At 36.4% G+C, this 13,319-nt stretch overlaps 1 protein-coding gene across 1 annotated transcript in view; it reads right to left on the reverse strand.

Annotated features, from left to right (window-relative positions):
* LOC111055192 (protein PFC0760c) overlaps positions 1–12,948 on the reverse strand; it is a 72,769-nt gene extending 59,821 nt beyond the window's left edge. Inside the window, exons 1-2 of the mRNA XM_039435476.1 lie at positions 12,925–12,948; positions 924–1,185 (exon numbers count right to left, since the gene is read on the reverse strand). Of these exons, the coding sequence (XP_039291410.1) occupies positions 924–1,185 (262 nt within the window). The 5' untranslated portion in view covers positions 12,925–12,948. The remainder of the gene's footprint in view (positions 1–923; positions 1,186–12,924) is intronic.
* Positions 12,949–13,319: the final 371 nt, after the last annotated feature.

Here is a 13,319-nt window from a genome sequence, read left to right on the forward strand (position 1 = left end):
ACTATAAGGCGTTACACTGTTGAGTCTCCTGGCGGTCCCTTGTCACTAATCGAATCCCGCCGGTGGGCATGAACGTTTGATCCCACGCATTATCCATGACCTATGCACAAGCTAGTAGCTTAAGTGGGCATCATAAAAAAATTACATCTGGCATAATATTATATCCATCCGAAAAATAAATATTTACATGATTTATCAATCAACTTCAATAATAGAGATTCTTAAATAATTCCAGTAGTTCATTATACAGTAGCTATTGTTGTTGTATATCTACAATATCCTACAAAATCCTACAATCTCACTATACTGTATTTGATTTTTTGTCATAGTCATTCAATCTCAGCTGTTTTCCATGCATGAAATCAAGCCGGTAAATAGCTGTTTGCAGAACAAATAAACATATGATTCTCATTACAGCATACTGTACTGTAATGGAACCGTATTGTTTCTTTACAGTCGAGTATGTTTCCTAGTTCCGAAAGAGGAACAGCAAAACTGCTACAAAAAAACAAAAACAAAACACCTACAGCGCTCCAGGTGGAAGTTTGTCAACTTCCACAAAATTCCTGATTCGGAATTTGGAACTAGGTTATGTTTAAAGAATGCATGTAGTAACGGTAGCACAAGCAGGTAATGTTTTCTACTTCTCAATTATTCTTCTTTAGATTATTATGACGAAAAATAGTGTACGTTACTTGGACGTGAATGTCTTTTGCAGTGCTCAGATGAAATTCTAGTCTCGGCTAATGCCTCGACTAGAAACATCATTCTCGCCTGCAAAAGGCTCCTTCCCATCCTTGTTACGTAAGATACTATTATATGATTTTTTTAATCAAAAACGTTTGTAGTAATTTTACTTAACTGTAGAAAAGATAGATAGAGAAAATAAGTCATAGCAATCTTTTCTCTATGATTCAACTCACCTTTGGCATTACTATTTTCAACCGGAGGTGTGAGAGGTCTTTGTGCCACATCCTCAGCTTCTGATTCTTGATTCTCATTCGACTCTTCCTCGTTTTTGCTGCCGTCTTCTGCCGCAGAAACTGCCGAATCCAGTTCTGAATCTCCGATCACTTCGATACTTTCAGTCTCACTCAAGGAGCTCGCCAAGGTCTCATTGGCTTCTATCAAGTTCCATCCGTCAGAAATATCAGAATCACTGTGCTCTGTCCTTGCTGGTTCCATCTGAAATCGATGACAAAAGTTTTGAAGTGACAGAATTGTTTTTTTTTTATTTTCAATTGGAATAGGATCCCCATGGAACTTACTGTCATATATTATCATACTACTTGTAAAATAAATACAGTTGAGCCTCTGTATAACAAAGTCGATTATCCCGAGAAAAAATCGCTGCAGAGAGGTATTCGTTATTGAGAGGTTGTTCTTTCAAGAAAACTGCCACAATCTTATGGATCTTATTATATCAAGGGCGGTAATTGAATGAATATGGTTCTTAGCATCGTACTCAACTATGGTATGTATTAACATCGGGAACGTAGGTAGTGACATTTTGTGAAATGTCACAAAATTGAAATGTGTGACAAAAGCAAGGATGAGAAAGTCCAGTCGTTCACCTGCCTGGTCTACGAATGACAAGTGGAATTCTACATTTCCAGTAACTCACATTCAATTTCCGACATGTGTTTCAACCTCTATTGACCACCCTGAATTGCCATCTTCTTCCTACCTGAATTGCCATTATTTTTAGTCTATTCACCTTTCTGCGGAAACTAAACGATTCCTTGAAAATGACCGTCTGCTTTCTATACACACTACATTTTGCATGTGGAAGTGAAGATAAAACTTTATTGTTGAGAGGTTCGAAATTCGTTAAATAGAGGTAGATTAGCAGCCAAAACTCTAAAATGTCATGGGACCAGTGTAAACTCTAAGGTTCAACTTTAAGAAATTTATATTGATTTTAAATTGGTAATCAATAATTTTGATGTAAAGTGGACTGTATTGAATAGAAAAGAAACAAGTGATATCTCTACAGAAACAAGTACATGCAATGAATATATAAAAGAGCAACTCACCGAAAATCTGCAGAGTACCTAATGTAATATTTATATTATTGAGCTTACAACTCCCAGGTAAGGTATTCAGGTGTCCCCGAGGTAGGAGATGAATCAAGGATGGTGAAAAGGCAAGCTTAATTGTCATCTACTGTTGGTAAATTCGGCTTCCATCATATAACGTTGCACATATATTTCTGACGAGATATTTACAATGTCTTTAAAGACTATAGATCGGTGAACTTTCCAATCGAAAAATAATAGTTTAAAACTTTCAACTAAAGGGAGTTTGGCAAACACTCTTCCAAACGTAGGTTTATGGTGTACGATATAACATTAACGAAAAAATAATAATTTGAAGAACGATTTTCTTCTGGAAATGATCGACGAATAATAATTATCAATTCCAACTCGAGGCAAGCTATTACGAAGCGAGACTGAACTGAAAAAGAAAATAGCCTACCGGCAGTGAGCGCGACGCACTCAAGTGAAAGAAATACGAACTGAACGAGGAGCGCGCGTCCAATTCAAAAACGAAAAATGAAAACTAGAGCTGGCTCCAACATCCCCCCCCCGGCTGAAAAGCTATTTTCAGACAAGGCTAGAGAACAAAGAAACGAAAAAAAACAATGAATAAACGACGAAAGAAATAAAAATAAAACAAAACGAGAATAAAACAAAAAATGCAAAAGGAAAATTATTGAGTAGGCAACGGATACAACTTTGTAGCCGGCCTTTTGAAGCGACCATTGGCGCACCGCACCATAGCCACTCGAACGACACCGTCAGCACCGGGAAATACTTCCTCAATCACCCCCAGAGGCCATTTCAACGGTGCGACATTTGGTTGATCCACTAGGACGATTGTACCAACCGTGAGAGGGGTGGAATCCTTACACCATTTCACACGGGTTTGTAATTCATGTAAGTATTCTTTGCGCCAACGACTCCAGAAAGACTGAACCATTTGATTGACTAATTCAAACCGATCCAATCGATTCATTGGACGATCTTCCACATTTAACATAGGAAGGTACTTAAGAGGTGTCAAAGTGAGAAAATGAGCCGGTGTGAGGGCGAGGGGTTCACTCGGATCCGCGCTCATTTGACATAACGGGCGTGAGTTAAGTACAGCCTCAATTTGAACTAAGACAGTGTTCAATTCTTCGTAAGTCAACAACTGGTTACCAATAACTCGAAACAGGTGTGACTTTACTGATTTTATATTCGCCTCCCAAAGACCGCCGAAGTGAGGTGAACCTGGCGGGATGAAATTCCACTCAATGCTATGATCAGCAAGTTCATTCTGGAGCAGGTTTTGATATTCCTTGGAGTTCAGCATCCGTGACAATTTTATTAGCTCATCATAGGCGCCGACGAAGTTGGTACCATTATCGGAATACATGACCTTACAAGGACCTCGTCGAGCAAGGAAACGGCGAAAAGCTGATAAGAACATTTGGGTCGATAAGTCCGAAACTAATTCAATGTGAACGGCTTTAGTTGCCATACAGACAAAAAGACAAATGTACGATTTAAATATGAAAGGATTCCGACGCCTGGCCATGGTGATTCGAATGGGTCCACCATAATCAACTCCACATTGGACGAATGGTTTAGACGACAGAGTTCTACAGGCTGGCAGATTGCCCATTTTCGGCGGTGTAAGAGTGGGACGATAGTGAAAACACTTGTTACATTTTCGTACATGACTCCTTATAAGGACACGGGCTGATAAAATCCAATATTTTTGTCTCAAAATAGACGCCAATAAATGAGGTCCAGCGTGACAGTGCTTTTCATGAAAATAATCAATCAAAAGCGTGACCAATGGATCATTTTTCGGTAATATAATCGGATGACAGCTGTCATAATTCAACTCAGAATTTTGTAAACGTCCACCCACACGAATAATATCATGATCAAGAAAGGGTGACAGTTGTTGAAGATGAGAAGTACATTCTTTCCCAGCTTTCAATTCCAGTAATTCTTTCGAAAAATGAATTTTTTGTACGACTTTACACAAATGTTTTTCCGCCAAATCGAAATCTAATTCATGAGGTTTAGGCAATAGACGAAGTACTTTCAATATTAACACCATGATACGCAATAGACGTTGGTAGTTGGAACAACGAGCAATTAAAAGATGAATCGAATTAATAGATGAATTTTCCGACTGTACTACAGTGACAATTGAGTGAACCTTGACCTCAGGTAGACACTCTATAGGTTCCAGATCGACCTTGACGGGCCAATCACTCTCTTCTAACATTAGCCAAGAGGGGCCAGACCACCACAAATCATGATTAATTATTTCAGAAGGGGATAAACCTCTCGAAATGGGATCAGCTGGGTTTGAATTTCCTGCCACGTGTAACCAGTCGTTGATAGGACAGTCTTGAATTTTCGTAACTCGATTAGCGACGAAAGATTGCCATCTAGATGGACAGCCCTGATCCAATGTAAGACAACAGTAGAATCCGATAATGCAACAACGCGAGTCACGTGACAACGAAGGCTCAAAACAGAGACAACAACCTGTATTAATTCAGCGAGCAAGAGCGCCGCGCATAATTCAAGCCTAGGTATGGATAAAGTCTTAGATGGCGCGACTTTTGATTTAGCGCACAACAATGTGATAGTTGCAGGTTGCATATCCATTTGAGATTTTATGTAGATCACACCACCATAACCTAAAGTCGATGCATCACAGAAACCAATGACAGTAATTTTCGAATCATTCATCACTCCTAAATGACGTGGTATGAAGAGATTGGACAATAAAGGGAACTCCTTCTGACATGTCTCCCATTGAAGCGCAATAGAGGGAGGTACTGAATCGTCCCAATCAAGACCAGCATTCCATAATTGTTTAATTAAACATTTAAGAAACAAAGTTAGGGGTGACAAGAGTCCCAAAGGATCGAAAATGCGTGCTACTACCGATAAAATGTGACGTTTGGTAGGAACAGACTGATTAGGATTCACTGAAAAACAAAACGAATCACTACCAGGTTGCCATTTCAAACCTAGGACAGCCAACAAATTTCCCATCTCGAAATCTTTAGACAAGGTCGATTTTTCATCTTCCGAGAAATCACTCATCAATTCAGGTGAATTGGAACTCCATTTAGTAAGTTCGAATCCGCCTCTCTCGAACAATTCTTTAGCCTGACTACAAAGACGATTTGCTTCACCTAAAGAAGACACACTTGTCACCAAATCATCCATAAACATGTCACTCGGAATACGAGCTTTAGCATCAGGGAAATTTTCACCTTCTTCTTGAACAAGTTGATGGACAGTTCTGAGAGCTAGAAACGGTGACTCACTCAGACCAAATACGACAGTTTTTAATTCAAAAATTTGTATGGGATCATTGGACGAAAATCTCCATAACAAACGCTGAAATTTGCGACACGATTCATCGACAAGAATCTGTCTATACATCTGCTTTATATCAGCAGTTACAGCGATAGAAAATAACCGAAAATTGACTAACAGAACGAAAATATCCGTTTGCAACTTGGGGCCGATATGAAGTATATCATTCAATGATACTCCAGTAGTAGTTTTCGCGCCTGCGTCAAAGACAATACGCAAAGGCGTTGATTGACTCTGAGTTTTGATTACAGCATGATGAGGTATAAAATAACCACTTTTATCACTCTGATTTTTTATCAATTCCATGTGTCCTTGTTTGAGATAATCCAAGAGGACATCGTGATACACTAAACGCATGTTTGGATCACGTGCCAGTCGTTTCTCCAAACTGATGAGTCGACGTTCTGACATAGCATAAGAATCACCAAGACAATCAGGGGATTTTGAAAACGATAATGAGACAACGAATCTACCCGAATTTTCACGACGAACGGACGATGCAAAATCCTTCTCGCATTCTAACTCATCAGCAGTGAGTTGTTTTCCTACATCTGGAACGCTTTCCACTTCCCAAAATTTTCGAACTAACTTATCCAACGGTGATGTTAGACAAGTCATCAAACACGTTGAATTTTCTGAAGATTGAGTTAAAATAGGGGCTCTACCCATCAAAATATAACCGAAAACACTTTCCAAGGCCATCAAATAATTCGAATCAATTTCCACACGACCATTTCGGAAAATATGGGGCACTAATTCAGCTCCTATAATAGCGTCAATTTCGCTGGGAATGTGATAACTTTCATCAGCAAGTCGAAGACCAAACAAATTGATAATTTAGAATTATCAATTTTACTAGTGGGAAGCTGTTCCATGATTTTTTCGACAACTAATGGTTCAATGGAAAATTTAACACTAGAATCGAGTCGAGATTGAAGCGTGACAAAAGTACGACCAAAAACTGATTGCGAATTTCCGCCAAAACCATTCACAATTAATTGGAAAGGAGAAATCGATAGTTGCAATTTACGACAAAGTTTACGAGTAATGAAATGACTTTGACTAGCTGAATCAACTAAAACTCTTATTTTGTGCAATCTACCTCTCTTATCAGGTACCTCGACTTGAGCAGTTGATAGTAGAACACTATACGGTGCCGACTTCGAATCGATAGAACAACAGGTAATAGTATTATTTTCTACCTTTTTCGCATCCGAATTTGATGACGAATTTGAAGCATTTCCGAAATGTAAAAGCGAATTATGCTTCTGACTACATTCCTCGCAGTTGGAAGAAGTACAATCTTTACTACGATGGGCTGGCGAGAAACATTTCAAACAGCAACCCTTCTCCTTAACAAAACGAAAACGGTCCCAAGGTGATAACTGACGAAAAAGACGACAATTGATCAATTTATGATTTGTCATCAAACATTTCAGACATTCTGATATTTTTACCGGTGATTTGGTCACTTGCGAATTCGATTGAACAACCAACACTTTGGATTTTGGTATTGGTTTCACTACTGGCTTGCATTGTTTAGACGATTCGTCATGCGGTAACGATTTAATCTGCCTTTCGATGAATGAAACAAAATCAGTATATGTGGGATCATCCTTAGTATGAACTGAAGCTTCAAATGCCTTTCGAGAAACAGGATCTAAAATTTTCAACGCTTGGAACAGAAATATTGCATCAGATACATCTTCACCTCGTAGGCGTTTTAAAGCAGTAATTGAACCACAGAACTGATCGACTATAGAAACTAAACCTGCACGAGACTCAGATTTTAGACAATTGAATTCGAAAATTTGTTTCAAGTACACATTTGAGAGTGAGCGGGGGTCATTGAACCGCTTAATTAATGCATCCCAAATAATTTCATAATTATTAGCAATAGGTGGTAGATGACGTGAAATATTAGCCGCTTCTCCAGATAGTTTGGACACCAGATATTGGACCTTTTGTTGATTTGGAATCGATTTGTTGTCATGAATCATGCATTTAAACATTTCGTAGAATACCGCCCATTTTGATTGATCTCCGTTGAACACAGGAATTTCAATTTTCGGTAAAATATTAGACGAATCCTTATTGGAAGATACAGGTTGAGCCGGGGTAGAAACACTAGGTACAACCTGACTGCGTTTTTTCAATTCACTAGCAATTGCTTCCATATGTTCGAACATTTCCATATGTGAACTACTAAATTTGGGTACAAATTCCGGGTCTTTTTCCATTTCAAGCTCCTGTATTTCCATTTCAACAGCTTCATAATCCTGAACAGTTTTAAGAGTGGAACTATAGAGAATTAGAAATTGTTTAGCACTAGCTTCTTCTTTTAAAGCCTTTTTCGACAATTCGAAAGTACGTTGAATACGATAGAAATATTGCTCAAGTTTAGCTCATTTGAGCTTTAACTTCTTTTCACTCATGATTGGATATTGGAAAGGTCTTAATGATTTTCATTTACTAATTTTCGAATAAAATTACGAATGCAACAATGAACGATTTTCATTGATGATTCAAGCAAGCAAAATGATAATGCTAGTACAAATTGAACAGAGAAAGCTCAATAGACGAAGCAAGCTAAGCGATAACGTTATCAGCATTGCAAAGTAACGGTTCCGAACGGACAATAGAGATAAGAGTGAACCAACTGATCGGCTCAATTCATAATGTACAAACAGGTTTGAACCCTAGCATGCACAAACGATTTACAATAAAATTGGATAAGTGCTTGCCAAATATTTGAATAAAAAATAGCCAATAAAATCTGGCCTGGTGGACCAGTGTAAACTCTAAGGTTCAACTTTAAGAAATTTATATTGATTTTAAATTGGTAATCAATAATTTTGATGTAAAGTGGACTGTATTGAATAGAAAAGAAACAAGTGATATCTCTACAGAAACAAGTACATGCAATGAATATATAAAAGAGCAACTCACCGAAAATCTGCAGAGTACCTAATGTAATATTTATATTATTGAGCTTACAACTCCCAGGTAAGGTATTCAGGTGTCCCCGAGGTAGGAGATGAATCAAGGATGGTGAAAAGGCAAGCTTAATTGTCATCTACTGTTGGTAAATTCGGCTTCCATCATATAACGTTGCACATATATTTCTGACGAGATATTTACAATGTCTTTAAAGACTATAGATCGGTGAACTTTCCAATCGAAAAATAATAGTTTAAAACTTTCAACTAAAGGGAGTTTGGCAAACACTCTTCCAAACGTAGGTTTATGGTGTACGATATAACATTAACGAAAAAATAATAATTTGAAGAACGATTTTCTTCTGGAAATGATCGACGAATAATAATTATCAATTCCAACTCGAGGCAAGCTATTACGAAGCGAGACTGAACTGAAAAAAGAAAATAGCCTACCGGCAGTGAGCGCGATGCACTCAAGTGAAAGAAATACGAACTGAACGAGGAGCGCGCGTCCAATTCAAAAACGAAAAATGAAAACTAGAGCTGGCTCCAACAACCAGATAGAAATTCGCTGTGTAGAGGATAAGTGGAGGTTCGCTATGGAGAGGTTCGACTGTATTTAGCTGTTTCCATAATAATTCTCACCAAACTCTATATAATTACAAGTTGCGGATTTAAGAGATCAATACAAAAGTTCATAAGCGAGTTCTTCAACCCAGGGGGTCAATAGATAATTTATCTAAGTTTGGGAAAAATAAGCCTATATCTGTTCTGTGTTGAAAATTTGATTGAAGAATTAATTGATTGGAAAGAAATGTCAATAGTCAGCTAATGAAGTTATTGAAAGTATATCAACTTTGTTGTTGATTATCCATCTTGTTTTCACTGGAATTATTACTATTGTATTTTTATATAACTTTTGAGTGGAAAACACTCACATTCTTTGGTGTGGCGACGATCAATGTTTCTGTTTGTTGGCTCAGAAAGATTTTGTTTGGCTTGAGAATGTGCAACACCAGCACGAAACGGTCGTCGACATACCAAAGAATATAAGTGTTTTTTCACTCAAAAGTTATATAAGAATACAATAGTAATGTATTAACTTACTAAACTTACAACTCACTAAACAACTCTACTAGCGGATTTTGCAAAGTCTATAGTTGTAAAACATTTTTTGCTACTGCAAACGCCGCCAAACGAATACCTCACCCACCTGGGACGTTTACTCCAAGACTACTCAGCTAAACAAAACAAAATAGTTATTCTTGGTGACACAAACATAGATACCTTAAAGTCCGAGAATACAAAATTCATTGACCTGAAGAACACTTTAATACAACACGGCTGTGACATATTTGACCTTCCAGCAACCAGAATAACTGAAACGTCAGCTACAAGTATAGATGGTTGCTACCATAATATACCAGCAAGTGAAATAGCAGCTTCCGTACATGATAACCACATCTCTGACCACCTATAGATACTGTGTATAAATAGTAGTTCTGTGAACAGTAGACCTCGCGCTCGGTAAGTTACATTGACCTGTTGTTATGTTTTCTCAAAAATTAATGAATAAATGTATTAATTTAAAATGTCTAGAAAAAAATTATAAAAAACATAGAACTTTCTGTCCTAAAAACTTTCTGTCTTTCATCAGATTAAAATAGAAAGATGTATTAAATTTTTTTTCTAACAATAACTCCAAACTCTAAACTAAAATCATGTCCTCAGCTTAATGGAAAGACGAAGTTAGTAGACAACACTGTCTACCAACGTTGATGAAAAGACACATTTTCAAGATGTTCAATGTTTTTGAACGGGTAGTATTTTAGTCCACTTGACAGCTGATTTATGATGAATAATTCTATAGTCTGATTTTTTCAGTAATATTGGCGTATGAAGGAGGCTCCTTTTTCCTTTTATATTATCCTTGAAATGCAAAATTTCCAAAAACCTTGTATATACTGTCACGTGGTATTTTAGCACCACAAAATATTTTTGAAATGAACTATTGAGCTTTAATAGAATTATAAAATGTAAAGGAAAGAGAGCCTAGTCAAAGTACCACTCAAGTAAAATTGAATGTTATTGGTGATAAAGAGTATCATATTATCTCAAGCGATAAGAGAACCAAGCAAAGTTGTAATTCAACAATAATGAGAATTCATTGACAGAAATAAAAATTATAAAGCGGCTTATTTATTATTGGCAGATCAAAAAAGTAAAAGTTTGCATGTACATTTGAGGTTAGAATTCTTTGTTTTTGTTCTAAATGAATCAATCGATCTAGGATCAATCGACAGTTTTTTGAATCGATACCTAACGAATCAGCTGAGGACCTTGAGCTGAGCTCCTTGGGGACCAAGACTGACGCGAAAGGAAGGGAAGATATCTGACGATTCCCCGGTCACCTGACTGTGGAGGAGACTAAACAAGTAACAAGTAAGTAACTGTAGGCCTACTTATTCTTTTGGAAGTCATAGTAAAATGTTCTGGGAAATATTTGATGTATTTGTTTTCTTTTTTAAATTAATCTGTTTATATATTACTTTCCTTGCCCTATTACCATAGGTAAGGAAAGTATTGCTTTCCAAAAAAAAATAAGGTAGCCCAATTTCAAGTTTTCTATACGTTTCAAGGTCCCCTGAGTCCAAAAACATGATTTTTTAGTACTCATTTCATGTATTAGAAAACAAATTTAGGGAAAAAAGTTCAAAATGAGAATGAAATTAAATTAAGTTAATATCGGGGATCGAGCTTCGCTCTGGAGAACAAAGGCATAAAGAATATATTACGAAGGAAGAAATATTATAACATTCATAGTTCATACAGAAATATTCTATCTAATCACAGTAAATTGAGATAAATTCCCAGAGGAATGCAAAAATTTCTCACAAAAGCCCAGTTGCACAAAGGCCGGTTAAATTTTAATCCTGATTAATTTTACGTGATTCAAATCAGAGAATACCCAAAATATTCAAAAAGGTGGATCTACTGGAATTAATCAGGATTGGGAATAACCCGGATTTTTTGCAACCGGCACTAAGTAGGCTACCTGATTGAATGATTACAAAAGTTCAACAGCTGAGTCATAATTTTGACACAGTCCCACACACATGAACTCGCTCACTCACTTCAATCATCAACAGATGACGAAATAATTATTATCAGCTGTTTTTCCAAGGATGAATAATAATTATCCTTTTAATGTCCTTCAGCGAGTTTTTCGAGAGATGAGACCTAGTGCAATCGAATTTTTATATTATAAACCTTCTATATTCTGAATTTCGTGAGAATCGTTAGAGACGTTTTCGAGATCCGGTGAAATACAAACATATAAACATCTAAATATCTAAACATATAAACAGAAATTGCTCGTTTAATAGTACAAGATATAGCCTAAAAACTAATTTAAATTCAACCATATGAAATAAAATCGTATCACATCTCAACTTATGCTGTATTGAGTCACAGAAAACGGTCTACTGGCACCACTGGGCTTATCCGTTTTCCCATATAGATCTCAATCATAATAACAGCATGAAATTTAATTTTTAAGCCACTTGTAAATTAGGTAAGGTCTTGTAATGACAGTTGGCATAGCCTACCGTAGTCAATATATATAGTGTAGGTAAATCTAAAGATTGGCCTTGCAGTAAGCCTATTTTATTAGCATTAGTTTTGCTATCCTTGTCTATCTTTTTCTAGCTCCGCAACGTTACCAGATATTTTCTCAAGAATGTAGAAATAGAATAAAATGATAAAATATTTCATCTCAATTGTGAAAATTGAATCATTGATGAATAAATTTTCTTGGCAAATAAACAATATTTTACTTTAAACAATAATGACCAGGCAATATTTTACCAGTATCACCTATTCTCTAATGAAAGCAGTGACAAGGCAGATAATCGGCAACGCTTTCTTCCTATCCTTTTTCACTGTCATTTTAACGTGGACCACACTATAGATTTTATACGCTCTTTTTATTTAAGAAATTCTTTTCAAGATTAACTTATTATTTTACTTTTGCAAAAACATTCTTCTTCGTAATAATTGAAAAGAAGTTAGAATTCGACAATAATTATTATTCGCTTTTTAAATAGCAAAAATATCCAACTTACCTTAATTATATTGCGTCTCAACTTTTTCGCTGGGTCATAGGTAGAAAAGAAATTAAGATTACAACGTAGAAAACAACACTATGAGTTGTATTTGATCAGGTGGAATGATCAAATAGAAAAAACTAATCAATTTTACTTTGATTCTTCTATTTATCTAATTTATTGTAAACTTTAACCACAAGAATGAAAAATCCTCAAACTCAACATTTTTGAGGTTATGATGCTTAGATAGAACTTAGAAGTCATCTATAATTGTTGTTGCTATCTTTGATCTTTGATGAAAAGGCGATCTACGAGCAATAATGCCTTGTAGAGCGCAAGCGCAGTTTATATTTTCATTGGAGGCTAACGTTTTCGTTTTGGTTATCTGTATTTAATATCTGAAAACATTCAAATATTCCGAATAATACAAGCATATTGGTATTGAAAAGTGAAATTCAAAGCCCATTAGCTACTATTTACCTTGGAAGAATTGATAAATATCTTCTTTTAGGTTATGTTACTATCTTATTGATCCTGGTCAGCAGTGAGTAACGATATTGTGGAGTGGTAACGTATTCGCTACACACAAAAGATCTACAGGTTGTTGTTTCCGTCTTATTGATCGACTGATAACATGACATGCGCCATACAGTAGAGTAATGTTCACACCAAAATCTGTAGCTCTGCAGAGTCTGTGAATGAACTTTTTAAAACGCTGAGGCTACAGTTAGGGTCACATGGTTATGATTTCTATAGTGAGGTCCACGTTATAATGACAGTATTTGACAACTTTGGTTTTGCTATTTTTGTCAATCATTCGACAAAGCCGGTGGTACTATCCTTTTCTAGGTCCACAACGATGCCAGTTATGTTTT

The sequence above is a fragment of the Nilaparvata lugens genome, chromosome 9 (assembly GCF_014356525.2).
Source record: "Nilaparvata lugens isolate BPH chromosome 9, ASM1435652v1, whole genome shotgun sequence".
Classification (NCBI taxonomy): Eukaryota; Metazoa; Arthropoda; class Insecta; order Hemiptera; family Delphacidae; genus Nilaparvata; species Nilaparvata lugens.